The sequence below is a fragment of the Astyanax mexicanus genome, chromosome 3, assembly GCF_023375975.1.
Source record: "Astyanax mexicanus isolate ESR-SI-001 chromosome 3, AstMex3_surface, whole genome shotgun sequence".
Classification (NCBI taxonomy): Eukaryota; Metazoa; Chordata; class Actinopteri; order Characiformes; family Acestrorhamphidae; genus Astyanax; species Astyanax mexicanus.
Window position 1 is genome coordinate 4,479,982 of NC_064410.1, and position 25,197 is coordinate 4,505,178.

The window sequence follows — 25,197 nt, forward strand, 5'->3', positions numbered from 1 at the left end:
GGCAACACTAATTTCTGATCTAATCTCTACAGCACTCACTTTCCATCAGCCAGATTGATCTTCTTGAAGATGGGGTAGAGGTCAGGCGTGGGCTGGCCCTTGTGGTCTTCGTACAGGAACACAGGGGATCTGCCCAGCTCCAGACCCAGCTGCTGAACGCCGTGCTCGTCGTACATCGACAGCAGGAAGAACTGCGTGTTCTTCTTCGCTCGAACCGTGGTCATCAGAGAGAAGTCCTCAGGAAATGCAGAGTGATCTAAAACAGGGAGCACAGCCAGAGGATTAGGCTCAATATTTTTTTTTTTTTACTGTATTTTTTTTTTTGCTCTTTAAGGCACACTTTTCCCAAAAATGACCCCGGCTAGCACTGCTGGAGCAGCATTAGCATTACCCATTAACCACCTTGGCTCTGTCTTTGTTCAGAGGTGAGTACAACAGACTGTAGCCTGTGGGATGAACCACTACCTAATAGTGGCTTACTAGCTTACTGGAACACTCAGGGTTCCTCAGTGTAGCGCTGTAGGGTGGTTAGCCACTAATGCTAATGCTCCAGCCTTAGTGCTGGAGAAATTTGGGAATCTAAGCTTACTGTAAATAATTGAAAACACTTTAATCCCCCAAATAAACAGTTTTCAGGAGAGAAATCTGTGTAGATTAACATCCAGCACTTGTTTAACTTTAAAAGAAAGTCTTTTTCTTAAGAATTACAGTGTCATTTACTTAGCTTAGCTTAGCTAAGCTTTAGTTAACTTAGTTAGCCATCCCCCTTACCACCACCCAGCGACAAGACTTACTGAATTAAAAGTTCCTTAAAATGTTGCTTAAAATGTGCCTTATTATAAAAAAAATAGAGCAGAAAATAGATGTTGAGTACATCAGACTGTATCCTGTGGGACGAACCATTACCTAATATCGCCCTGGATTACTGGAAGACTCAGGGTTCCTCAGTGTAGCGCTGTAGGGTGGTTAGCCACTAATGCTAATGCTCCAGCCTTAATGCTGGAGAAATTTGGAAATCTAAGCTTACAGTAAATAATTGGAAACACTTTAATCACCCAAATAAACAGTTTTCAGGAGAGAAATCTGTGTAGATTAACATCCAGCACTTGTTTAACTTAAAAAGAAAGTATTTTTTTAAGAATTACAGTTTTGTTTACTTAGCTTAGCTTAGCTAAGCTTTAGTTAACTTAGTTAGCTACCCCTCACCACCATTACCACCACTCAGCGACGAGACCTACTGAATTAGAAGTTTCTTATAGTGTCACTTAAAATGTGCCTTATGTATGAAATAGTAATTACTTAAAAGTAGTAAAGCACTACAGCTAACAACTAATAAATGTTACACTCCACCAATCAGAGCTGTGCAAAGTGGGCGTGTCACTTGTGGAATACCTGGGAAGAGCTGTCTGGTTGGAGCGCTGAGCTGAATCTTCTTCTCTATCCTGAAGGACATGTCCGACCCTTCCGTGTCCTTCCTCTGTGTGCAAAACCCCGCCTCCATGGACACGCCCTCCATGCGGTCGGACAGCTCCAGCGAGTGCAGGACATCGATTAGATTGGCTGAAAACAAAGACATAATAATTTTAGGTTATGAAATTTATTCAGAAATTGGGAAAAGGTTAAAAAATGTTAATTTTAGAGCATCTCTAATCTAAATACTAGTGCATTTAAAAAAAAAATAGAAAAATTAAAAAGCGACTTTATTTCAGTAATTCAGTTCAAAATGTGAAACTCTACATATTATACAGACATATTACACACAGAGTGATCTATTTTAAGCTATTTTTTTTCTTTTATCGTTGATGATTATGGCTTACAGCCAATGAAAACCCAACGATCAGTGTCTCAGAACATTAGAATATTATATAAAACCAATTGGTACTTTTGGCAGTGTGGGCAGTGTGCCAAATCCTGCTGGAAAATGAAATTGACATTCCATAAAAGTTGTCAGTAGCAGAGGTTCAGCATGAAGTGCTGTAAGATTTTGTGGGAAAACAAAACTGCACTGACTTTAGACTTGATAATAAAACACAGTGGATCAACACCAGCAGATGACAGACATGTCTCTCCAAACCATCACTGATCATCAGTAAATTTTACTTTATTTCATTTGTAAATCAAGGGAGCAGAGTCTGGAGGAAGAGTGGAGAGACACACAGTCCAAACTGCTCAAGGTCTAGTGTGAAGTTTCCACCAATCAGTGATCTTTTATAATGCAGAGAGATGAAGATTTCATTTTCCAGCAGGATTTGGCACACTGCCCACACTGCCAAAAGTTGGTCTAATTGGTCTTATATAATATTCTATTTTTTTTTTTTTGTTATATCTATATAACATATACGTTTCACATTTTGAACTTAATTACTTTGATAAAGTAACTTTTCAATGATATTCTAATTTCAGACTTTTTGAGATGCACTATTATATCACAATATACTGAATTATAACCCCTGGAACACAATGCATATCTTATCACCAGGCCCAGGCGAATGCCTCCCATTCTCTGGAAGCTCAAAGGAACAGCGGTGTTAAAGTTGGGCCTGCAGGTGGCTAGCCCCGGCTGTCATTATGGGATATAGTTATGGCACGGTCTAGCCTGATGGTAGTTAAGCCACACCTGACACCTGTCTGGAGCTTCTTTTCAATCGGAGACTCGTCTGCCCCGGCCCTGGCCCTTCCCCCACCAGCATCCTCTCCAAACGGCTGTTACTCTAGTGGGTAAAGTCCGTTCACGGTGGAAGTTATAAGGAAACACTTTTACAGCGTCTGTAAAGCTCCTCCACTCAGACCCGGCTATGATCGCACCTAAATAAATCATGCACTGCCTTAAGGATGCTTTCAGGACACAGCTAGAAGGAATCTTCCATTTTTGTGGTCACTTGGAGGCTGGAGATGTAGCCCTAGTACAACCAATCAGAAGAGTTTTAAGTGCCAGAACAAATCACATAGAAGTATCTACATGAAATAGCTCAATTCAGTAGTTTTGGATGGGCGGAGGTAGGTGATGATCACTAGGGCTGCACGATATATCATTTAAGCATCGTCATCGTGATGTGCACATGTGCAATAGTCACATCGCAGGACGTGTGATGTAATTTAAAGCCATCAAATCAAACATGCCATGTTTTAATGTTTTGATTCTTGACACAAGAAGCTATAGAAGATACACAGCGCTGTCTCTGTGCCTGTGTGAGTGACAGGCTGCTGCTGCCTGAGAAGTGTGAGAGGAAGGAAGGAGTAGACACGAGGTAACCGCATGGCCTCCATCCACATGGTTGGGCACGTGCTTGTAAACGTGAGCACATGTGGAAAGCTGTGCACCTCAGTCCAGCACAGTTTTACAGCGCAGATATTTCCAGATACAGCTGAATTCAGCTAAAAATCGCTCTTATTTATTTCAAAAAGACATTTAAATACCTGATTAAAGGACTGATTACTGTTGTTTTGTTGTTTTTCACAGGTTTTGCACGTGGGTGGGGGCGGGCTCGGCAAAAGTTAAAGTGTAGGGGCATCTTACAACTGAAGGGTGGACAGAAACACCTGTGGATGTTGGTGGGTGGTCACTGACTTTCGCATAAGGTTGAATGTGTATTTTTTTTTCTTTTTATGTAGCATGAGGAGCAAAGCTACGGTACATTTGTGACTTAATTTGCAATGCTTAAAGTAAATTTACATATAGCCTAGTGCACTGTTGAGGTAGGTAAAAATTAGCTAGCTAAGTGTGCCACTAAAATAAATGTCACAGTTTAGCCTTTGTCTGTCTTCTGTTTCTCCCTCGTTTGGTCTCTTGTGCTCCTGCCCCTCTGTTTTCCTGTCAGTGTTCACAGCCATGTGCTATTGTTGTTGTTAGTATTTGTCTCCACCCTAGCTCCGCCCCAGCCCTGCCCTGTAGCATCAGTGTTCTCACCTGTGTCCTGTTTGTAACCCCGCCCCCTCGTCTTCCTAGCCCAGGTGTTTCTCACTCTCCTCTTGTATTTAAGCCCCTCTGTTAGAATGTTCAGTGTCGAGTATTTTGTATTTTGTATCCTGTATTTTGTATCCTATATCCTGTATCCTTGGTCTGTATGTATCCTTGCTGCCCGTATGTTTCCTAGTCCTAGTTTCTTAGTCTGTGTTTCTTAGTTTGTTATTATCCAAGTCTTGTTTTGCGTATCCCGTGTTTTGTTTGTTTTGATTTAAGTTATCTTGTTTATTTATAATAAATATCTTTGCACTTACGTCCTCCTCCTCCATCCCTCCGTCTCCCGTGTGACATAAGACTCGACCGAACTATGGACGTAGCAAAGTGGAATGCCACGAGGAAGGCGGACCTGGCGTATCTCCGGTTCCTCGCGGAGCTAATTCGGGGGGATGAACCGCTCCCGGCGCCTCTCCGTGGGGTGGAGAGTGTCGGCCCAGCTCCTGCTAAGCTAACTAGCATGTTAGCTCCACCGCACTCTCCAGCCCGGCCGACTTTCAGCACTCCAGCTCGGCCGGCTTCCAGCTCTCAAGCCCGGCCGCCTTCCAGCTCTCAAGCCCGGCCGACTCCCAGCTCTCAAGCTCGGCCGGATCCCAGCTGTACAGCCCGGCTGGATTCCGGGTTTTCGACTCCTGCTCCGGAAGCAAGCTCCGGTCCGGTGTTTTCAGCCACGCCCACTGCTGAGTCTGCGGTTCCAGTCCGGATCCTGGCGGCAGCCGCACTCTCGGCTCCCGCTGAAGCGGCTTCTTCGCCAGCAGGACCCACCGCCTCTGTTTCAGCGCTGCTCGCGGCTCCGGCCGCCTCTGGATCAGCGCTGCTCGCGGCTCCGGCCGTCTCTGACTTTGTACCCGCGGTGCCTGCCGCGCTCACGCCAGCAGGACCCACCGCCTCTGTTTCAGCGCTGCTCGCGGCTCCGGCCGCCTCTGGATCAGCGCTGCTCGCGGCTCCGGCCGCCTCTGACCCAGTTCCCGCGGCCCCGGCCGCCTCTGACTCTGTGCCCGCTGTTACCCCAGTTCATGTGCATGGGGGTCCAGCCTCTGCTCCTGTGCCTACTCCCAGGTCACGAGCTCCTAGACCCGCCGCGCCTGCTCAAGCTGCACCCGCCGCGCCTGCTCAAGCTGCACCCGCCGCGCCTGCTCAAGCTGCACCCGCCGCGCCTGCTCAAGCTGCACCCGCCGCGCCTGCTCAAGCTGCACCCGCCGCGCCTGCTCAAGCTGCACCCGCCGCGCCTGCTCAAGCTGCACCCGCCGCGCCTGCTCAAGCTGCACCCGCCGCGCCTGCTCAAGCTGCACCCGCCGCGCCTGCTCAAGCTGCACCCGCCGCGCCTGCTCAAGCTGCACCCGCCGCGCCTGCTCAAGCTGCACCCGCCGCGCCTGCTCAAGCTGCACCCGCCGCGCCTGCTCAAGCTGCACCCACTGCTCCAGCCTCAGCTCCAGCTCAAGCACCAGCAGCACCCGCTGCTCCAGCCTCAGCTCCAGCTCAAGCACCAGCAGCACCCGCTGCTCCAGCCTCAGCTCCAGCTCAAGCACCAGCAGCACCCGCTGCCCCAGCCTCAGCTCCAGCTCAAGCACCAGCAGCTTCCGCTGCTCCAGCTCCAGCTCCAGCTCCAGCACCTGCTGCCACAGCTCCAGCTCCAGCACCTGCTGCCACAGCTCCAGCTCCAGCACCTGCTGCCACAGCTCCAGCTCCAGCACCTGCTGCCACAGCTCCAGCTCCAGCAGCTCCCGCTGCTACAGCCTCAGCTCCAGCACCAGCAGCTCCCGCTGCTACAGCCTCAGCTCCAGCACCAGCAGCTCCCGCTGCTACAGCCTCAGCTCCAGCACCAGCAGCTCCCGCTGCTACAGCCTCAGCTCCAGCACCAGCAGCTCCCGCTGCTACAGCCTCAGCTCCTGTGTCTACAGTGCCTGCCGCTCATGTGGTACCCACTGCCTCTGACCCTGTGCCCGCGGCTCCGGCCGCCTCTGACCCTGTGCCCGCGGCTCCGGCCGCCTCTGACCCTGTGCCCGCGGCTCCGGCCGCCTCTGACCCTGTGCCCGCGGCTCCGGCCGTCTCTGACCCTGTGCCCGCGGCTCCGGCCGCCTCTGACCCTGTGCCCGCGGCTCCGGCCGCCTCTGACCCTGTGCCCACTCCCAGAACTTTGTATACCCCCAGGCCTGCCCCAAGGCCCCCTGTCTTTGCCCCCAGAACTGTGCCCAGGCTGGCTCCTTGGACTTCCGTACAGACTTTCGCCAGTCCTGGGCACCCACCAATGTTTGTTCCCGTGTCTCTCCCTGTCCTGGTCCCGGTGTCTGTGTTTGTTCCCATTCCTGTCCCCGGTGGTTTTCCTGTTCCCGTCCCTGTCACTGTGTTTGTGTCCGTCCCTGTCCAGGTATTTGTTCCAGTTCCCCGGTCCAGTTTTGTCCAGCCCCCTGTCCAGTCTCAGCCCCGTGTCCAGCCTCCTGTCCAGCCCTGTGTCCTGTCCCCTGTCCAGTCTCAGTCTCCGTTCCCTGTCCAGTCTCCGTCTCCTGTTCGGTCCCCTGTCCAGTCTCTTCCGTCCACAGTCCAGTCCCTACCCTCTGTCCAGTCTAAGCCCCTAGCCCAGTCTATGTTCTCCTCCACAGTCCAGTCTCTGTCCCAGTCTAATGTCCAGTCTCCGTTCGTGTCCCCTGTCCAGTCCCTGTTCCCTCTCTCTCGGCGCCTCTGGTAGTGGCGCCGTTGAGGGGGGGTAATGTCACAGTTTAGCCTTTGTCTGTCTTCTGTTTCTCCCTCGTTTGGTCTCTTGTGCTCCTGCCCCTCTGTTTTCCTGTCAGTGTTCACAGCCATGTGCTATTGTTGTTGTTAGTATTTGTCTCCACCCTAGCTCCGCCCCAGCCCTGCCCTGTAGCATCAGTGTTCTCACCTGTGTCCTGTTTGTAACCCCGCCCCCTCGTCTTCCTAGCCCAGGTGTTTCTCACTCTCCTCTTGTATTTAAGCCCCTCTGTTAGAATGTTCAGTGTCGAGTATTTTGTATTTTGTATCCTGTATTTTGTATCCTATATCCTGTATCCTTGGTCTGTATGTATCCTTGCTGCCCGTATGTTTCCTAGTCCTAGTTTCTTAGTCTGTGTTTCTTAGTTTGTTATTATCCAAGTCTTGTTTTGCGTATCCCGTGTTTTGTTTGTTTTGATTTAAGTTATCTTGTTTATTTATAATAAATATCTTTGCACTTACGTCCTCCTCCTCCATCCCTCCGTCTCCCGTGTAACAATAACACTGCTGAAATAAATGTACAACTAAAATAGCTCTACTGAGGTAAATGTATTGTGTTTAAGTTGGTTTTTCTGCTGGAATATTAAAAAAAAGTTTAAGTGTTCAACAAATATTTTTAAATGGTTCGTTTGAACTGTTTTTTTTTTCATAACAATTTATTAATTTATTCTGTGGCTATAGACATGTTCTGCTTTTTCTGGATGAAAATCTGGATGAAATGCTTCAAATGCTCTTTATCTGATGGAGAGATTGTTGGTGGTCTACCATGTTTTGCGAAGTTTCCTGTGTAGTTTAATCATTGTTGGATTATGAAAACATTGTGTTTGTCTTTTAGGTTTTTTTTCCCCATGAAACTGTATTATTTTAGACCTGATTAGCTAAGTGTGCCAATAGAATAGCACTGCTGAAATAAATGTAGGACTGAAATAGCACCACTGAGGTAAATGTATTGTGGTTTTGTTGATTTGTCTGATGGACATGTTCTGCTTTTTTTTGGGTGAAAATGAAATTCTTCAAGTTCTGTTTATCTGATATGGAGAGCATATTTGTTGGTCTACAATGTTTTGTGAAGTTTTTAGGGGCCCATTTTCTGTGTAGTTTTAGCATTTTGGACTCTATTATGGAATAAAGCTTAAAGGATTATGCCATTATGTGTGGCTAACATAAGTCAGTTAAGGGTGCAACTAGAATAGCACTGCTGAAAAAAAGACAAAAGTATGACAAAAGCACTACTGAGGTAAAAGTATTGTGTTTTTGTTGGCTTGTCTGCTGGAATATAAAAAAAAAATGTTAAGCGTTCAATAAATATTTTTAAATGGTAGTTTTTAACTGCTTTTTTCTTTGATAATAAGTCTGAAAATGTTGTTTATCTGATAAAGAGGGTTTCTGGTGGACTACAACGTTTTGCAAGGTTCTTATTGAGCTCATTTCCTGTGTAGTTTAATCATTTTTGGACTCCATTATGGAAACTTTGCTTTGCTTTTGGGTTTAAGTAGAATATTTTAGATCTAATTTTCTCAGAAACATAAATGGTGGGTGGTCTCTGACTTCTGCATTAAAGTTTAAAGTTAAAATGTATTCTTTCTTATCTCTTTCAATAAGGCATTTTAAATGGACTAATGTAGATTTATAGTTATATAATATGGTATTTCCTTCTATATCATGGAGGTCTGGATTGGGACATGCTTGCCCTGAGAGTTGCCTTTTGCGCAGGTTTTGACCTCTAAAGCTTTTTACGATGGACATGATGACCCTAATTCCAAATTGCCGCCCCCCCTGCAGCCCCTCCTCTCAGTGTTCTTTTCTCCCCCCTGCGTTAATTAAACATGTGGGAAGAGTTTGCCCATGCCAGGCTATTACAGGCTGGTGAAGCACGGCTGGAATTTTATGGCATTATTTATTTGCTCAGCAGATGCCTGGTATTCAGGGCCTTCGTGCAGAGCGACGCGAGGCATGGCAACAGGCTAAATAGTGGGAGATGCACGAGGGAAAAAGAGCTGGGCTGGAACACAATGGAAAACATAAAACATCAGGTATTGATTTAAAAGGTGCTTCACGCGGGGTCCTGCTTTGACACAAAGCAATAAATGACGCCTGTAAATACAATAATTGCAGGGCTCCTTCCTTCCAAACACAGCGATCGGCTCCGCGTCCGCATATGCTAACACTCCTGCAGCGGTTGCACCGAGCGGGTTTATAGAAGCCGTGTTCGTTCGCATCAATCTGGCCAGGAAATTGTTTGACAGTTGTGTAAGTCAATACGCTGTAATCTAGTGGCTGATGTCGGGGATAAGTAGACAGCAAGGAGAGAACAAGACTTGAAGAAAACGGTGATGAAGATCTATGAGGAGTGAAGTTACATTACATTACATTACATTTGGCAGATGCTTTTGTCCAAAGCGACTTACAATTGCGAAGTACAAAAGAAATAGAAGCTAAAGGTAAAAACATCTTTAGATAGGGCCCAAAGGAGGTCAAACGAAAATAAAGGGATAGAGGAGTGAAGGAGGGGAAGAAGAAAATGAGGTTAGAAGTAGTTAGTGTGTTAGAGGTGTTAGGAGAGTAAGTGCTCTTTGAAGAGCTCTGTCTTCAGGAGTTTATTAAAGATAGTGAGAGATTCTCCTGATCTGGTAGTAGAAGGTAGTTAGTTAGAGGTGTTAGGAGAGTAGGTGCTCTTTGAAGAGCTCTGTCTTCAGGAGTTTAGTAAAGATAGTGAGAGATTCTCCTGATCTGGTAGTAGAAGGTAGTTAGTTAGAGGTGTAAAATGAACATAGTTGTTTTACTCTATAAACTACAAACAACCCTTCTCCCAAATTCCCAATAGAAATGTTGTAATTTTGAGCATTTATCTGCACAAAATGAAAAGATGCAAAGCTTTCAGACCTTAAATAATGCAAGGAAAACAAGTTCATATTCATAAAGTTTTAGAACTTTTAAGAGTTCAGAAAACAATATTTAGTGGAATAGCCCTGGAATCTCCTCCACCAGTCTTACACACTGCTTTTGGATAACTTTATGCTTTAGTAGTTCAGCTTGGTTTGATGGCTTGTGATCATCCATCTTCCTCTTGATTATATTCCAGAGGTTTTCATTTGGTACGATCAAAGAAACTCATATTTTTTGCAAAATTAGGTTCCTGAATCAGAACATTGTGAATCTGAACATCGGTGGAAAAGCGCCATATGGGAAAAGCAAGTTCAGCTTGACTCTGTTTAACTACCTCAAAGTCAGTGTTTCCCCCCCACAGAAGTTTACATTCTGCTCTTCACTACATTCTGTGAGGAACTGCAGCTTTGAGAGACTCGGAATAACATGGCACTGTTAAATAACTGACCTCTGACCTCTGCAAATCCTCATGCCATTAAAAACAGGACAACGGGACTGGGAACAAGCTCTGAAATGCCTCCTCTGAGAAGGAACTTTAAAAGTGCTCCTCCGCAGTGTTTACACTTTCATAGTGAGCATTTTTCTCTTCACCGGGGAAAAGTCGCGTCATCCGCTCTTTCTGTCCCAAACGGCTGCATGAAGTGGTTGCTCGGTTGCTCTGGTGTCCCTGATTTAATCAAGCAAATTCGATTTGGAAGCAGCAGAAATTTATGGTTAATATGAATCACTTGAACAACATCATCATCAAAAAGAGGGAAGAATCAAAAAACAGCTCGGTCTGTGGTTGTGCAGCTCTCATTCTCTCATTCTCTCTCATCCCTAATTCATCTCAAATGGTTTGAAGACATACTGATGACTCCATAAAGAGCATCGGAGCTGTTTAAAAGCTTTAAAAAGAAAGGGATGCTCTTCCTGGTGATTCAGAATGAATCACTGAGCTCGAGGTTTCCGCAAAGTCGCAACAGGACATGGGATTTTGAGATCGTTCCAAAGAGCCAATCTCTCATTCAGATCCTTTAATTAACCTCCATTCTCGCCTTTCCTCAAGCCTGGGGAACACTCTTCCACCACAAGAAATGGAGGAGTTGCAAAAATTGCAAGAAACCTGCATGATGATGCATCACCTGGTAAGATTAATATGGTATCCAACCCTGCCCTCGATCTGTTTTGGTGATGAGCCACTTTGTAATGAAAGGCAATCAGGCGAAAACATACATTTTAAATCAAACCCTACAGAACAATGTAGGCAAAAAAGTTAACTTTCCAGGTAAACTTTGTAATGCATCATTATGCAGAGCTTCTGTAACATTCTGTATGTATGGTCTCTCAAGAGAAAATGTTCTTACTTGTATTTAAGTGTTAGCTACGTCTATTACGTTCCAATACTCACCACACTGGGCTGAGTAATGTACTCTTGAAAGGGGAGTCCGGTTAGTGGAGTTAAGTCCTTTTAAATTCTGTGCTTCCTCCATGAGTCATGTTAGTTTTACACATTCTAATACATGCATGAGCCACTATTTGATTTAGCACAGAATGACCTCTGCTGGCTTCTGTTCAGTTAGTTTACAGAATTTAGTAGATGCACTCAACCAGAGCAAAATTAGAGCCAATAATGTTATACAGGGGTTGGACAATGAAACTGAAACACCTGTCATCATTTTAGTGTGGAAAGTTTCATGGCTAAATTGGAGCAGCCTGGTGGCCAATCTTCATTAATTGCACATTATTGCACCAGTAAGAGCAGAGTGTGAAGGTTCAGTTAGCAGGGTAAGAGCACAGTTCTGCTCAAAATATTGCAATGCACACAACATTATGTGTGACATACCAGAGTTCAAAAGAAGACAAATTGTTTGTGCACGTCGTGCTGGAGCATCTGTGACCAAGACAGCAAGTCTTTGTGATGCATCAAGAGCCACGGTATCCAGGGTAATGTCAGCATACCACCAAGAAGGACCAACCACATCCAACAGGATTAACTGTGGACGCTGTAAGAGGAAGCTGTCTGAAAGGGATGTTCGGGTGCTAACCCGGATTGTATCCAAAAAACATAAAACCACGGCTGATCAAATCACGCAGAATTCAATGTGAACCTCAACTCTCCTGTTTCCACCAGAACTGTCCGTCACCACAATAAATGATTGTGCTCTAAAACCAGGTGTTTCAGTTTCATTGTTCAACCCCTGTATATGGCTTTCAGATTTTGGGTGGAGAAATATGGCTTTATTCTGCACACAGCAAGGAAACCATCACATTTCCATACAGTGACCTCGCACACTGTTATAAACTCAAACCACAAGCTCATCATGAGTCTGCTTTCCAAAATAAAAGCCACTCCTAGTCTAAAAAAAAGAGGGAATTCCCACTGAGAGAGAAATGCAAGGCTTGGTTTAATCTGTGTCAACAAACCCTGACATCTAACTAATGAACAGAGGTTTATCTGCAGGGTCTTTCCAGGATTTCCCAGCTTGGTCTTTCCCCTACCAGGCTAGCTTTAATGAAATTAGCCAAGCTGTGACCTCTGTGACCTCCAGGGCTCTGAGGAGAGGAGCGAGTGGACAGAGGCAGTAAAGCAGGGATGAGCAGAACAATAGATCTAAGCCACTCCCAGGAGCTCCTCTAACTCTCTCAAAGACCGGCACCCTGCAGGCCCTGGTCCAGGGCGTGGCCTCGGTGCACTCTGACCTGCTGTCACCACACTGCTGAAGAAGAGGTGTAGCCTTTCACTGAGGCGCTGCGTTCGCTCTTAAACAGCAGCAGTAATTTAAAAAAAAAAGCGCCACAGACTGTTTGTTCATTTGTGGTAACACCTTATAGTACAATATACAGATTTAACTTACTTTAAATGAACTAAATTAAAGTATATAGGGTTTCTCTAAAGTGTGGAAACACCCATATAAAATGAAAATGGTTTGGCTGTGATCTAATTTTACACACAAATTGTCTCTAAAAGCAGAATCTTGTTAGGATTAGTGTTTCCTAGTGAAAAAAAAAAGTTTTTCCTTAATAAATAGGACACTGTTCTAAAAGTCTTGGTCTAAATTAAGGTGTCTTGGCCTGATATTTGCAGTATTTTGATGCTGTATTCTGGTATCAAGTGTGGTACAAGCATCCTGTAGGTTCTTTGATGACATTTCACATTTTTACACGTGTTCTTTTTCTTCTTCTATTGTTTAATGGGTGATAATAGCTTTGTTTAGAACTTTAAAAAAGGCGGTTTCATACTGCAATCTAACCAGACCATGGTTTAGTTTAATCCGGGTAGAGACCACCTTTAAGTGATTGGACCAAATTTTGGTTTGGACCAATGTGTAAAAGTTGAAAGGTCCGGACCAAACAGGCTCCTCCAAAAACCTCTCTAATGATGATCTTATCAATTATGTACTGATGTGCTGTTGCTAATACTTAATAAACATCTTGCTAAATGATTACTACATGTTAAGTTATAATGTATGATTATTTATGAAGTTCTTGAATTTACCAGTCAAGTTTTAAGGAGCAGTGAACCCACTCCACTAAAGTACAGTGTTATAAGGGTGAGTTTTCAATGAAGTTTCTCTAGCACTAAGGCTGGGTGCAGCAGCATTAGCATTAGCCGCTAACCACAGCACTAGCACTTTCGCCATTCAGAGGCGAGTATACTGGACTGTGTTCTGTGTTTACACCGTGTTAAAACAAGCTATGTGGGGCTAATGCTAAACTTCACTGAAAACTCACCCATAGACAAAATATTGGAAATCTAAGCTCACTGTAAATAAACAGAAGCGCTTTGCTCTCCCAAATAAACAGTTTTCAGGAGAGAAATCTGTGTAGATTAACATCCAGCACTTGTTTGACTTTAAAATAAAGTGTTTTTTTTTTTAAGAATTGCAGTTTTGTTTACTTCAGCACCCCCTCAGCAGCGAGACATGATGAATTAAAAGAAAAACATGGCGACATCCTTGCTCACTTTAATGTAGACATCCTTACTTGTGCCGCTTAATGCACCAAATAATCCGGTGCACCTTATGTATGAAAATAAATCAGAAAATAGACGTACTTTGATAGTGAACCTTATAATCTGAAAAATAACAGTGGTAACAGTGGGACAACAGCCAAGAAACACAAGACTTACTTAATACTGTTCAAATAATGGTAAAATGTCAGTATGATTACAAATGTTGAATTAATGGAAATGTATTAATGGAAAAAAAAACAGACAAACAAATTATCCATTTCTGCAATACTGAAGATGTTCATTTTGATTTTGTGTTTTAACAGGTAGCGCTTTGCAAAAACTATAGTTTATTTTTTTTACATTCATGCAAAATTGTATATCTTGACTATTCCATTAGATCCAAAATCTCAATCACCCTTAATTCAACCTTAATTATCCCTTTGACTCTTCTCATTAAAGTCTCTTCTCATTGTAGGATACTGCCTATCTTTAATCAAAACAGTTACAAAACAAAAACATTAAAAAGTGTTTTAAAGCTAAATCTCGTCACTGTCCAATAAAAAAATATCTTTTTTTTTTTCAGATTTTTTGTTTACTACATAGTTTGAGAAGCCAATGGGCCAATAGAAATACTTTTAAATGACCTAAAATAAACACTTTTTTTTTTTTTTTTTTGCATTGACTTTCATTAAAAGTTTAGAATGTTTTTTCTTTCTCTTTCTCTCCTGTAAAGTTGCTGTTTTGGATCTGCTTTAAGTTATCTTTCCAATATTAAGGAGATATGGCGTCACTCTGGCTGGTGGACACTTATATGAGACAATCTTCTTTATGTTGCAGTAAAAGTCTGGATAAACAGACTTTAAACAGAGTGCTCTGATACGCTGCTTTACTGTGTGCTAAACATCCTTCTAAAAGAACGCAGATGATCCAGTGTTGTCGTCCAATTTCTCTGTAAAACTGAGCTTTAAAACTAAGGGAAGGCTTTTCTCCAGGCCTGCCGCCAGAGTCACCCTCCATACGAGTGGATCCAGTTATTATAGAGCTCAGCAGATACAAGTGTACAAGTGTGTGAGTCTGGGAACTTGTTTGAGAACTGCAGTAGTGCTTTAGTTGTGAGCTGGGCATCATTAGACATCACTCTCACATTCCTGTCCTTCTACAGTTTGTTCTGCTGGTGTTTGCTCTCTGCCAGAGGCCCAGACTGCTCCAGAGCTTCAGGGCCCACTGAGGAAACACCTGCAGCATGCAGTCAGTCGCAGACACTGACCACTAAAACACACCAACACACTACAGCACGTTCACAGATCGCTGAACAATGAACAATTATCGTGTATTAAGACCTGATAGAGCATTAGACAGCTGCTAAAATGCACTTTTTCTTGTTCTTTGTGAAATTTGCTGCATATAAAACTCTTCCTCAACTTCATTGTCTGCAGCAGCTAGTAAAAGAAAATCCTCAGAAATACAAGTCAATCAGGAAAAGCACCTGTACACCTCTACATTAACCCGTGAATTAGTATTCATGGCCCCGCCAACCTTGGCTCGCGACCGTCCACAGGCACAGAGCTGAAGCCAGGCAGTGACACAGTCTCGTCAGATAGGAGGAGCTAACAGCGCTAAGAACAGCATTAGGCAGTGTGTTCCTGTGTTATTTGTGCGAACATCACATCAGTGTTATTTATATGCTTTCCCTAGTAATTCAGAGCTAAGAAACAAGAATTTGGTTAGAATTTGTCTATGGAGGAACACCACCACCGAAGTACAATTGAGATAGGTAGGTGTATTTTAAGAACAGTTCTGTTTACACTAGATAAAAGTAAAAAGCCAACAAAACCCAAGGGTGAATTTTTAATTTCTGGACCTGGACTACCCACCTTTGGAGTGTAAGTTACTAATTTTACATAGGATCTCCGGTGGATTTTCACGTTTTACAGACACTCTAAGACCAAGTCAGAGGCTGAACTTCACTTAGTACAGCATTACACATGTTGTAAAGTGTGATATGACATTGCAAAGACTGTAATTAGTGTTAAAATGTCTTTATAACTTAATAACTTAAAACGTTTCTAACTCTCGTGCAGTGCTGTTAGCCAATCAGAGGTGATACTGTATAAACTGTATGCATGTATGAATATTCATGAGCAAGAGCTAAAATCCTATCGTTTTTCCCCACCCACTCCTCCACTGGACTAAAGCAACATTATATCAAAACACTGGAGCTCACATATAATTTATTTTAATTATATTAAAGAACAAAACTAGACAACTAGATGTTTTAAAATGAATGAAAAAATGATAAAATGACATCTGATATCTGACTATACACTGCAACTATTTTTATGTTTTCTAAAGAGGAGGATATATTTAAGATGTTGAAGGCCGCTGCTGAAATAACAGAGAAAAAGAACAATATATTTCAACCCCCGGCTGCTGTCTATTTAACTTAACATATCCCTTGGTGCTTCATCGCAGGATGGATTTCATGTTCCATATGATTTCCTGTCTTTTATGTGTTTGAACAGCACGGGTGGGGTGGCTTCGAATTATAAAGACAACAGTACAGTTTACCCCCCGACGTCCCCTCCAGCCTAGCATTAAGACCCTTTCTTTAAGGCCTGCAGTGAGATCAACATTAGGTCATGTGACCGAGGTGGAGTGTGTGTTTGATGACACTTTTGTGCTGTTTTTTTTTTAGATATGTTTCATTTCCTACACACAATATCTACCAATGAATGATGTTTACACACAGTGTTAACTGCAGTCTGAGACAATTCTGTATATAAAGGTGCTGTAGACAACAAAATTCTGTCTGAACCTGACTGTAGACCACACAATTTTGTCTGAATTTGACTTTAGAACACAAAATTAAGTCTGAACCTGACTTTAGACCACAAAATTAAGTCTGAATTTGACTTTAGACCACAAAATTCTGTCTGAATTTGACTTTAGACCACAAAATTCAGTTTGAACCTGATTGTAGACCACAAAATCCTGTCTGAACCTGACTATAGACCACAAAATTAAGTCTGATCCTGACTTTAGACCACAAAATTAAGTCTGAACCTGCCTTTAGAACACAACATTTTTCGATGTAGATCAACATAATTCTGTCTGAATCTGACGATGACCCTAGGACAGGGGTCGTAATAGGCGGCCCGCGGGCCAGATGTGGACCAGAAGCATGAAACATCTGGCCTGTGAGGTTGTTTGAACTATAATGAAAGATAATGAAAAAAATACATATAAAATGCTTCTCGTGAGCTTTTGTTTACATTCCTCCCCTGTCTCTCTCTGTTGCGTTCGGCGTGACTTTAGTTACCGCCCGTTCTCGTTTTTTCCGCCCGTTCTTGGGCTCCCTATCTCCTTATTAGGCCATTTTTTCCCAGTCGTGTCTCAATTCACTGATGACACGGGTTGTTTTTTTTCCCCTTTCTTCTTGGGTTTACTTGCTTTGAGATCAACGGTGGGGGCTGTCTCTGCAGACCAGATGTTTACACTCCAGCTTATAGTGTTTTAGATTGGAGAGGGGGTGCCGCTCAGTGCTGGGTTCTGTTATCAACATATATTGATGTACAGTGTATGCTGGGAAATTCCAGATTGTTTGGAGAGAAGGCTGATTGGCAGGTTATGGCGCGGTGGGGAAATGTGACATTTTGAAGGATCTCTCATGGTTCTGACCAGTAGCCCTCAGTCTCTGGTCGTCATGTATTTCTCTGATCTCATACATACTGTTTTATTTGCTTGCTTTTGTAAGTTATTTGTAGCGGGATCAAAGAGAAACATGCATTACTGTTCTCCTGTGGGGAGTCGAAACAGGTCGTGTGAAGCAGCAAGATCACATGGGGTGTGTGTGTGTGTTTTTGTGTGTGTTTTTGTGTGTGTGTGTGTGTGTGTGTGTGTGTTTGTGTGAGAGATCGAGAGAGAATTCCCCTCTGTCACCCTGCCAGGGTAAAAGAGGCATGCTGTTCTCTGATATGAAGGAGACGGAGGTTCAACACACAAAATAAAAATATGACTAGCTGCATCTAAACGAGCCCAGAGAAGAACGAGCCTGACTGGAAAAATGTGTACAGGAAGAGAGACATCACAACATCGAGACGCTCGCAGGAATGCGTTCCGTCCCCCAACGTCAACCAGGACAACAAAGCAGTGTTCTACTGTCCAACACATGTAGTTATGCACAGGCAGCAGATTCCGTTCTACAGTCGCTTAGTTTAAACCACATCCGGACTCATCATAAAGGACTGATATCATGCCAAAATCCCACATTCATATCTCATTATGTTGCTTTACTGATTCTCTTCTTTAGATGTTCAGAGAAGATTCCCACAAGATTTCCCCGAAGATGCCGCCTGCGATGGTGGCCCAACTGATTCACACTGATCAACTACAGACCTACAGTACTTATAGACCTATTGACGATTATAGTCTCTGCTGAAATAAAGCAGCAATGATTAATCAACATTATAAACAATTTATATCGATTTATAACATTTATAACATTTGCCAATGTAAGACAAAACCTGTACTGTATTTTTCAGACTATAAGGCGCACTTAAAATCCTTTTATTTTCTAAAAATCGTCATGATTACGAAGCAGTAAAGCCACTACGCAGGAGTTTTAGCGAAGTTTTTCCAGCACTGAGACTGAGGCAGAGTTAGCATTAGCCACTAACCGTACTTAGCGCTAGCTCTTGCGTCGTTCAGTGGTGAGGATATCAGACTGTAGTCTGCACGTTTACTGTGTAAAAACAATGCTGAATTAGAAGAAAAACATGGAGACGCCCCTGTTCCTTACTAGCGTCGCATAATCCGGTGCGCCTTGTGTACTATTATGAGACCCATGCCCACAGGAAGCAGAGATGAAGGGCATGGCAGAAATTTACTGACAAATGCTGACTTAAATAATCAACAGGTTAGTTGACCTAATTAAAATGGATATAAATAATCATAAGTTGCAGCCCTAAACTGTATATTTCTCCATATCTTTCTGGAGGAAATTTCTGCCTTGCGCTCAACGGTTCCAGGTAGGCTCTGGACCTACAATGACCTTGTCCAAGAAAAGCCGATAAGAATAAGATGGATGGATAGTAGGGGTGGGACAATATCTTGATATTGCGATGAATTGATACATGGTATTAAAATACTAACACAAATAAATCCATAATTCCTGGTATTTGCATATTTGTGAGTATTTTATCCTCTTCAGTAACACAGATGCTTTGAAGTATTGTAGACAATTGTCTTGCGTTACATCGAGTATCACAGTATTACAGTATTGTCGTATATCATTATTATTGTGGGCAGTGTTTCATGATAATATCGTATCGTAGATAGGATGGACTGTGAGCCTCACCATATATCATTTAAGCATCATCATCGCAGGACGTGTGATGTCACTTAAGGCAATTAAATCAAACGTGTCATGTTGCAATGTTTCGATTCTTGACACAAGAAGTAGATACACAGCGCTGTCTCTGTGTCTGAATAAGTAACAGGCTGCTGCTGCCTGAGAAGCGTGAGTCGAACTTTTTGTTCCAATATCATGCAGCCCTAATGGACAGTACTCAACATGTGGAAAGAACTTAGCACAAAGACACGTGCTGACACTGAAAGGGTTAACCCCCAGCCGTCTGGACACAATACGGTCCCTGCAGGCACCTGTGAATCCACAATTTCTTGCTAAACTTTTCCTCAGGACACTCTCACTTGCCTCTAATAGCTTCTTCTACAAGGGAAATACTTGCTTATAGATTATGCTAATACAGTAAGCATAGTTAAGAACAAGACGCAGATTCTGTTCTCAGAGTATTGCAGTCGCTAGAACTGATATCATGCCAATATCCCACATTCGTATCTCATTAAACACTTACTGATCTCTTATTTGGACATTCAGAGAAGGTTCCCACAAGATTCCCCTGAAGATGCTGCCATGGTGGTCCAACAGATTCACACTGATCAACTACAGACCTTCTAATGATAATAGTTTCTACTGTCTTCCAGGTTGTATCTGGACCCACAGTTACACTCTACTCGTGGAGACAACTTAGCACCAAAACATGTGCTGGCACTGAAAGGGTTAACCCCAGGTATCTCCAGCGTCTGGACACAATACGGTCCCTCAGGCACCTGTGAATCTGCACTGTCTCGCTAAATGCACCCTCAGGACACATCTCTCACCTGCTACTAATGACTTAGAGTTCTGTCTACAATGGGAACACAACTCTGTGTCCAGATGATTAACTGCCACAGAAAAAAGCACAGAGTAACAATGTCTGACCTCATACTATAACTACTATACAATCTGCACATGAGCAGATTATGCTAATGTATTTGTAAAACTGGTAACTTCTTTAATCCAGTCCATTTTTATCCATGTTCCAGTTCACATAATTTAAATCTGCCCATCTCCACTTGTTCTTTATATTGTGTCAACATTTTTTTGAAGAATGTCGCAATAAAAATCCTCTAAAATGACATTTTTTTCATATCATTTTTTATTTTTTTTTGCCAAGTCACATAAAGCAGTGCATTTACATACAGCTCTGAAAAAAATAAGAGACCACTTAAAAATTATAACTTTATTGGATTTTACCAAACTGAATACCTTCCAACAAAATGATAGAATATAGAATATAATAAAAAGGAAGATGAATGATCAAACCAAGCTGAACTGCTTGTATTTTTGCACCAGGAGTAAAGGCATAAAGTTATCCAAAAGCAGTGTGTAAGACTGGTGGAGGAGAACATGATGCCAAGATGCATGGAAACTGTGATTAAAAACCAGGGTTATTCCACCAAATATTGATTTCTGAACTCTTAAAACTTTATGAATATGAACTTGTTTTCTTTCTCTGCATCTTTTTGTAATTTCAGCCATTTCTCATTTACTGCAAATAAATGCTGTAGTATAAAAAATCTGTAGTTTATAGAATAAAACAACAACAATAAAAGTTCAATTTTACTCAAACATCTACCTATAAACTGCAAGATCAAAGAAACTGATTCTGAAAATGATTTGATCTCATAAGCACAATCAGATCTCCCTTCTGCCCCACCCCTAAACCCATACATCACTGCAGTGATTTTTTTTTTTTGCATTTTTCAGTTAAAATCAGAAGGTTTAATGCCCCTTTAAATGTGCCCTTGCCTATGACTATAACACACTAGCCTATGAGACATTGTTTACCACAAAAACACCAACTGAGGGACTCCTGAGGGAGATAAAGCTCTTATCATGCAGCATTGCAGTTAATACTTTTGATAGCTATGGAATTACAGCTGAGGGGGATAAATGAATGACAGGCTGTGGGGTGCAGTTGGCGAGCTTTGCTACAAAGCAAGTGTATGTGAGGCCAAAGTGCTGTCGACCTGCCTCACGCCAGGAATGTTAATCTGCTCAGTGATCTCCCATACGGCTATTTCTCGTACCAACGTTAAACCGCTTCACAGCAAAGCGACACGGCTCGCGAGCAAACGCCACCGTGACGTCACCGCCCTCAGGGGCTAATCAGGCCCACAGGCTAAAACCAAACAAACGCTGCTAAAGCTGCTAAAACTGCTAAAACTCCAATAACCTGTAAAATCTGAAGTCAAATTTGAGCATAGCTACAAAATATGGTCTTTAAAAGGCTGTATAAACTTTTAAAAAACATTTATGTTCATCTTCTTAAGGAAAACAGTGACCTTTAAAGCGTATTTACATGCTCACCACACACACACATTAATTTTCTCACAAACACACACACACACTTATAGAGTCTAATCCTATCCTGAAGCGACTCAATGAACAAGTTCAAACTAGCAGCAGAAGCAGCATCACTGAATCACTGAATCACTGAATCGTTGAATCGTTAAATCTTTGAATCTTTTTCTCAAATAAAACAAAGCAAAAAGACCAAATAAGTAGTTTCAAATTGTTGTTTTAAGTATGTAGGTAGATATGTGTAACTTCTCATAACTCTTATAGATACTCTTGTAGAGTAACAATGCAAATCAAGCTGAGTATAAACAACTGGAGGTAATATATTTTTCATTAAGTATATATATTTTATTTTAAAGTACATTATGGCTCTACTCATTCATACATACACACTAACCAAACTAATACACCTCAATGAACAGCTTTAAACCAGAAGCAGAAGCATCTCTGAATCATTGAATCGCTGAAACGTTGAGTCTCTGAATCACTCTCTGAATCTTTAGCTCCCAGAGACGAACTAACGCAAAACAAAGCAAAAAAAGACCAGATAAGTTGTTTTAAATGGTTGTTTTAGCTATCTATGTAGATGTAGAGTAGCTATAGAGGTACTCTTGTAGAGTAACAAGACAAATCAAGCTGAGTATTAACAACTGGAAGTAAGATATTTTCCATAAAGTACATTTACTTTGAAAGAGTGGCTTAAGGCTCTAATCGCACACACATACACACTAATCAAACTAATACAACTTGAAATGACTTAATAAACAACTTTAAACTAGCAAGAGCATCTCTAAATCACTGATTCGCTTACTCTCTGAATCACTGAATCGCTAACTCTCTGAATCACTGAATCGCTAACTCTCTGAATCACTGAATCGCTGAATCTTTTGCTCCCTCCCACAGACGCACTTAAGTAAAACAACGCAAAGACCAGACAAGTCGCTTTAAATGGCTGTTTTAGCTGTGTAGGTAGATATGTGCAGCCTTTACCCAACTTTTCCTAACTCTTGTACACTTTTATAAAGTGACATAAAAGCAGAGCAGAATATTGACAACTAGAGGTTTTTTTTTTTTTTCAAAAAGCATATACAGCTCTGAAAAAATAAATAAGAGGCCAAAAAAGATGCAGAGCTTTCAGACCTCAAATAATGCAAAGAAAACATATTCATAAAGTTTTAAGAGTTCAGAAATTAATATTTGGTGGAATAACCCTGGGTTTTAATCACAGTTTTCATGCATCTTGGCATCATGTTCTCCTCCACCAGTCTTACACACTGCTTTTGGATAACTTTATTCCATTCCTAGTGTTCAAGCAACAATTTAAGCAGTTTAGGTTAGTTTGATGGCTTGTGATCATTTATCTTCCTCTTGGTAATATTCCAGGGTTTTTTTTTTATTTGGTAAAAAGTGATATCATTTTTTCCAGAGCTGTATATTAAGGCTTTAATCCACACACACACACACACACACACACACACACACACACACACACACACACACACACACACACAAACACACTAATATACTAATCAAACGAATACAACCTGAAATGACTCAAATGAACAAGTTCAAACCAGAAGCAGCAGCATTGTTGAATCTCTAGTTGATTCACTGAGTCGCTGAATCTTTGAATCACTGAATCATTAAATCACTAAAACTCTGAATCGTTTGCTGTTACATACAGACTAACTTAAACTCACTTCAACAAAGACCAAAAAAGACCAGATTTGTCATTTTTCATGAGCTTTTTAAGCTTCTCTAAGTGGTTCTCAAACTTTTCCCAACTTTTCCTAACTTTTTCTTAAATCACAGCCCCAAAAAAAACATGGCAAGTGCAAAGGATGCCACAAATCAGTGCAAACTCAAAACTTTCTAATAATCCCTTATTAATAATAAAGTGAAAACACAGATCCAACGCTTGCTCAATCTGCGAATACTTTACCGGTTTGCGCGGTGGAGGCGTGAAGCCCGCAGAGGAGCGCGAGCAGCAGCCCCGTCGCACGCGCTGCGGAGCCCCTAAGCCGGTCCATATCTCCCACAGCTCGCGCCGTCTGACTCTCTACCCGGAGACTAGAGGAGGCAGCAGCAGCAGCCTGCAGCCATGCGAGGGTAGACTGATGTGTGTGTGTGTGTATGTGTGTGTGTGTGAGGGTGTGTATAAGGGTGTAAATGTGTGTGTGTGTAAGGAGTGGACAGTGTGGGGCTCGAGCCCACTCCAGTAGTAGTAGAAGTAACGTTAGAAGAATAAAGATGGTAAGATGATGATGACGTTGTTGGAGAAGTTGGAGTGTCACCGAGTCCGCTCTCTCCACACTGTGTCCCTCTCTCATCCACTTCTCGTCCCTCTCACAAACTTTCTCTCTCTCCCTCCCTCCTCCTCCTCCTCCTCCCTCACTCCCTCCCTCTTTCTCTATTTCTCTCCTTCCCCTCCCACGAAGCGGGTCTCCAGGGACAGGCTGAAGTAAAGCTGAGGGCAGGCTGGAGGAAGTGTTGATAATTGTTTAATACTGAGGCTGGATTTACACTTACACCATTTAAATCCTAAATAAATTAAGTCGGTACAACTTATATAAATAAGACTACCTTTATGAAGGATTTATAAATGGTTTGTAAATCAGATTATTACTTATTGTTGATTAGGTTGTAAATGCCTTTCATTCCCAGCTGGCATTTCAACACTGAAGAACCGTTGAATCAACGTTGGTCAATGTAGATGTTATTTTTGAATCAATGTTAAATCAACTGTTGATTTTGGAAAGTGAATCAACGCTGATATAGCAACTTGTTTCAACCTTTCATATATTGAACCTTTAATAAGCCATAGCTCTATAAAATGAGAAATTCCTATGGTCAACAAAGTGTTAACAATAAACTTCACTGCATCACTGCAGTAAAGTTGAGTATGAAGAAAGTTACCCACCACTACCAATCTGTTTCAACATCTGATCTCAAAAACACTATATATAATCAAGAGGAAGATGAATGATCACAACCATCAAACCAAACTGAACTGCTTGAATTTGTGCACCAGGAGTAAAGCAGCATAAAGTTATCCAAAAGCAGTGTGTAAGACTGCTGGAGCCAAACACGCCAAGATGCATGAAAACTGTGAATAAAAAACAGGGTTATTCCACCAAATTTTGACTTTTAAAACTTTATGAATATGAACTTGTTTTCTTTGCATTATTTGAGGCCTGAAAGCTCTGCATCTTTTTTGTGTTTTTTATTCTCATTTCTTATTTTCTGCAAATAAATGCTGTAAATGACAATATTTTTATTCAGAAATTTGGGAGAAATGTTGTCCTTAGTTTCTAGAATAAAATAACAATATTTATTTTACTCAAACAAATACCAATAAATATCAAAATCAGAGAAACTGATTCAGAAACTGAGCTGTTTCTCCTTTATATATTTGTGGCTAATTTTTTTTAATTAAAATACTCATTCTTATTCTGTCAAGCCAGCAGATGCTGCAGAGCTTTTAGTTCTCACAAAATGCAACAACAAAAAACAAGTTCATATTCATAAAGTTTTAAGAGTTTAGAAATCAATATTTGGTAGAATAACCCTGGTTTGTTTTTTTTCAATCACAGTGTTTTTTTTATGCATCTTGGCATCATGTTCTCCTCCACCAGTCTTACACACTGCTTTTGGATAACTTTATGCTGCTTTACTCCTGGCGCAAAAATTCAAGCAGTTCAGTTTGGTTTGATGGCTTGTGATCATCCATCTTCCTCTTGATTATATTCCAGAGGTTTTCAATTTGGTAAAATTAAAGAAACTCCTCATTTTTTAATTTCTCTTATTTTTTTGTCTATTTACTAGCATTCGTAGTTCTAAACGCTGGTGAATGGCAGCTATGTAGCAGAGGTTATCTCTGCAGCGTCTCTCTGTCCCTGCTGCACTTGCTTCAACAGGACTGTGACACTGCTATCATCAGAAGGCATCTCCTGTGATAGACAGCAGACCTGGATTCGCTGGTTAGATAAA

At 42.0% G+C, this 25,197-nt stretch overlaps 1 protein-coding gene across 2 annotated transcripts in view; it reads right to left on the reverse strand.

The window, feature by feature from the left end:
- Nucleotides 1-23,533, reverse strand: part of col5a3a (collagen, type V, alpha 3a) — a 142,209-nt gene extending 118,676 nt beyond the window's left edge. For both annotated transcript variants that reach the window (XM_049476060.1, XM_049476059.1), the window contains exons 1-3: nucleotides 23,150-23,533; nucleotides 1,393-1,560; nucleotides 40-256 (exon numbers count right to left, since the gene is read on the reverse strand). In XM_049476060.1, coding sequence (XP_049332017.1) covers nucleotides 40-256; nucleotides 1,393-1,560; nucleotides 23,150-23,237 — 473 coding nt within the window. In that variant the 5' untranslated portion in view covers nucleotides 23,238-23,533. The remainder of the gene's footprint in view (nucleotides 1-39; nucleotides 257-1,392; nucleotides 1,561-23,149) is intronic.
- Between the last annotated feature and the right edge of the window lie 1,664 nt (nucleotides 23,534-25,197).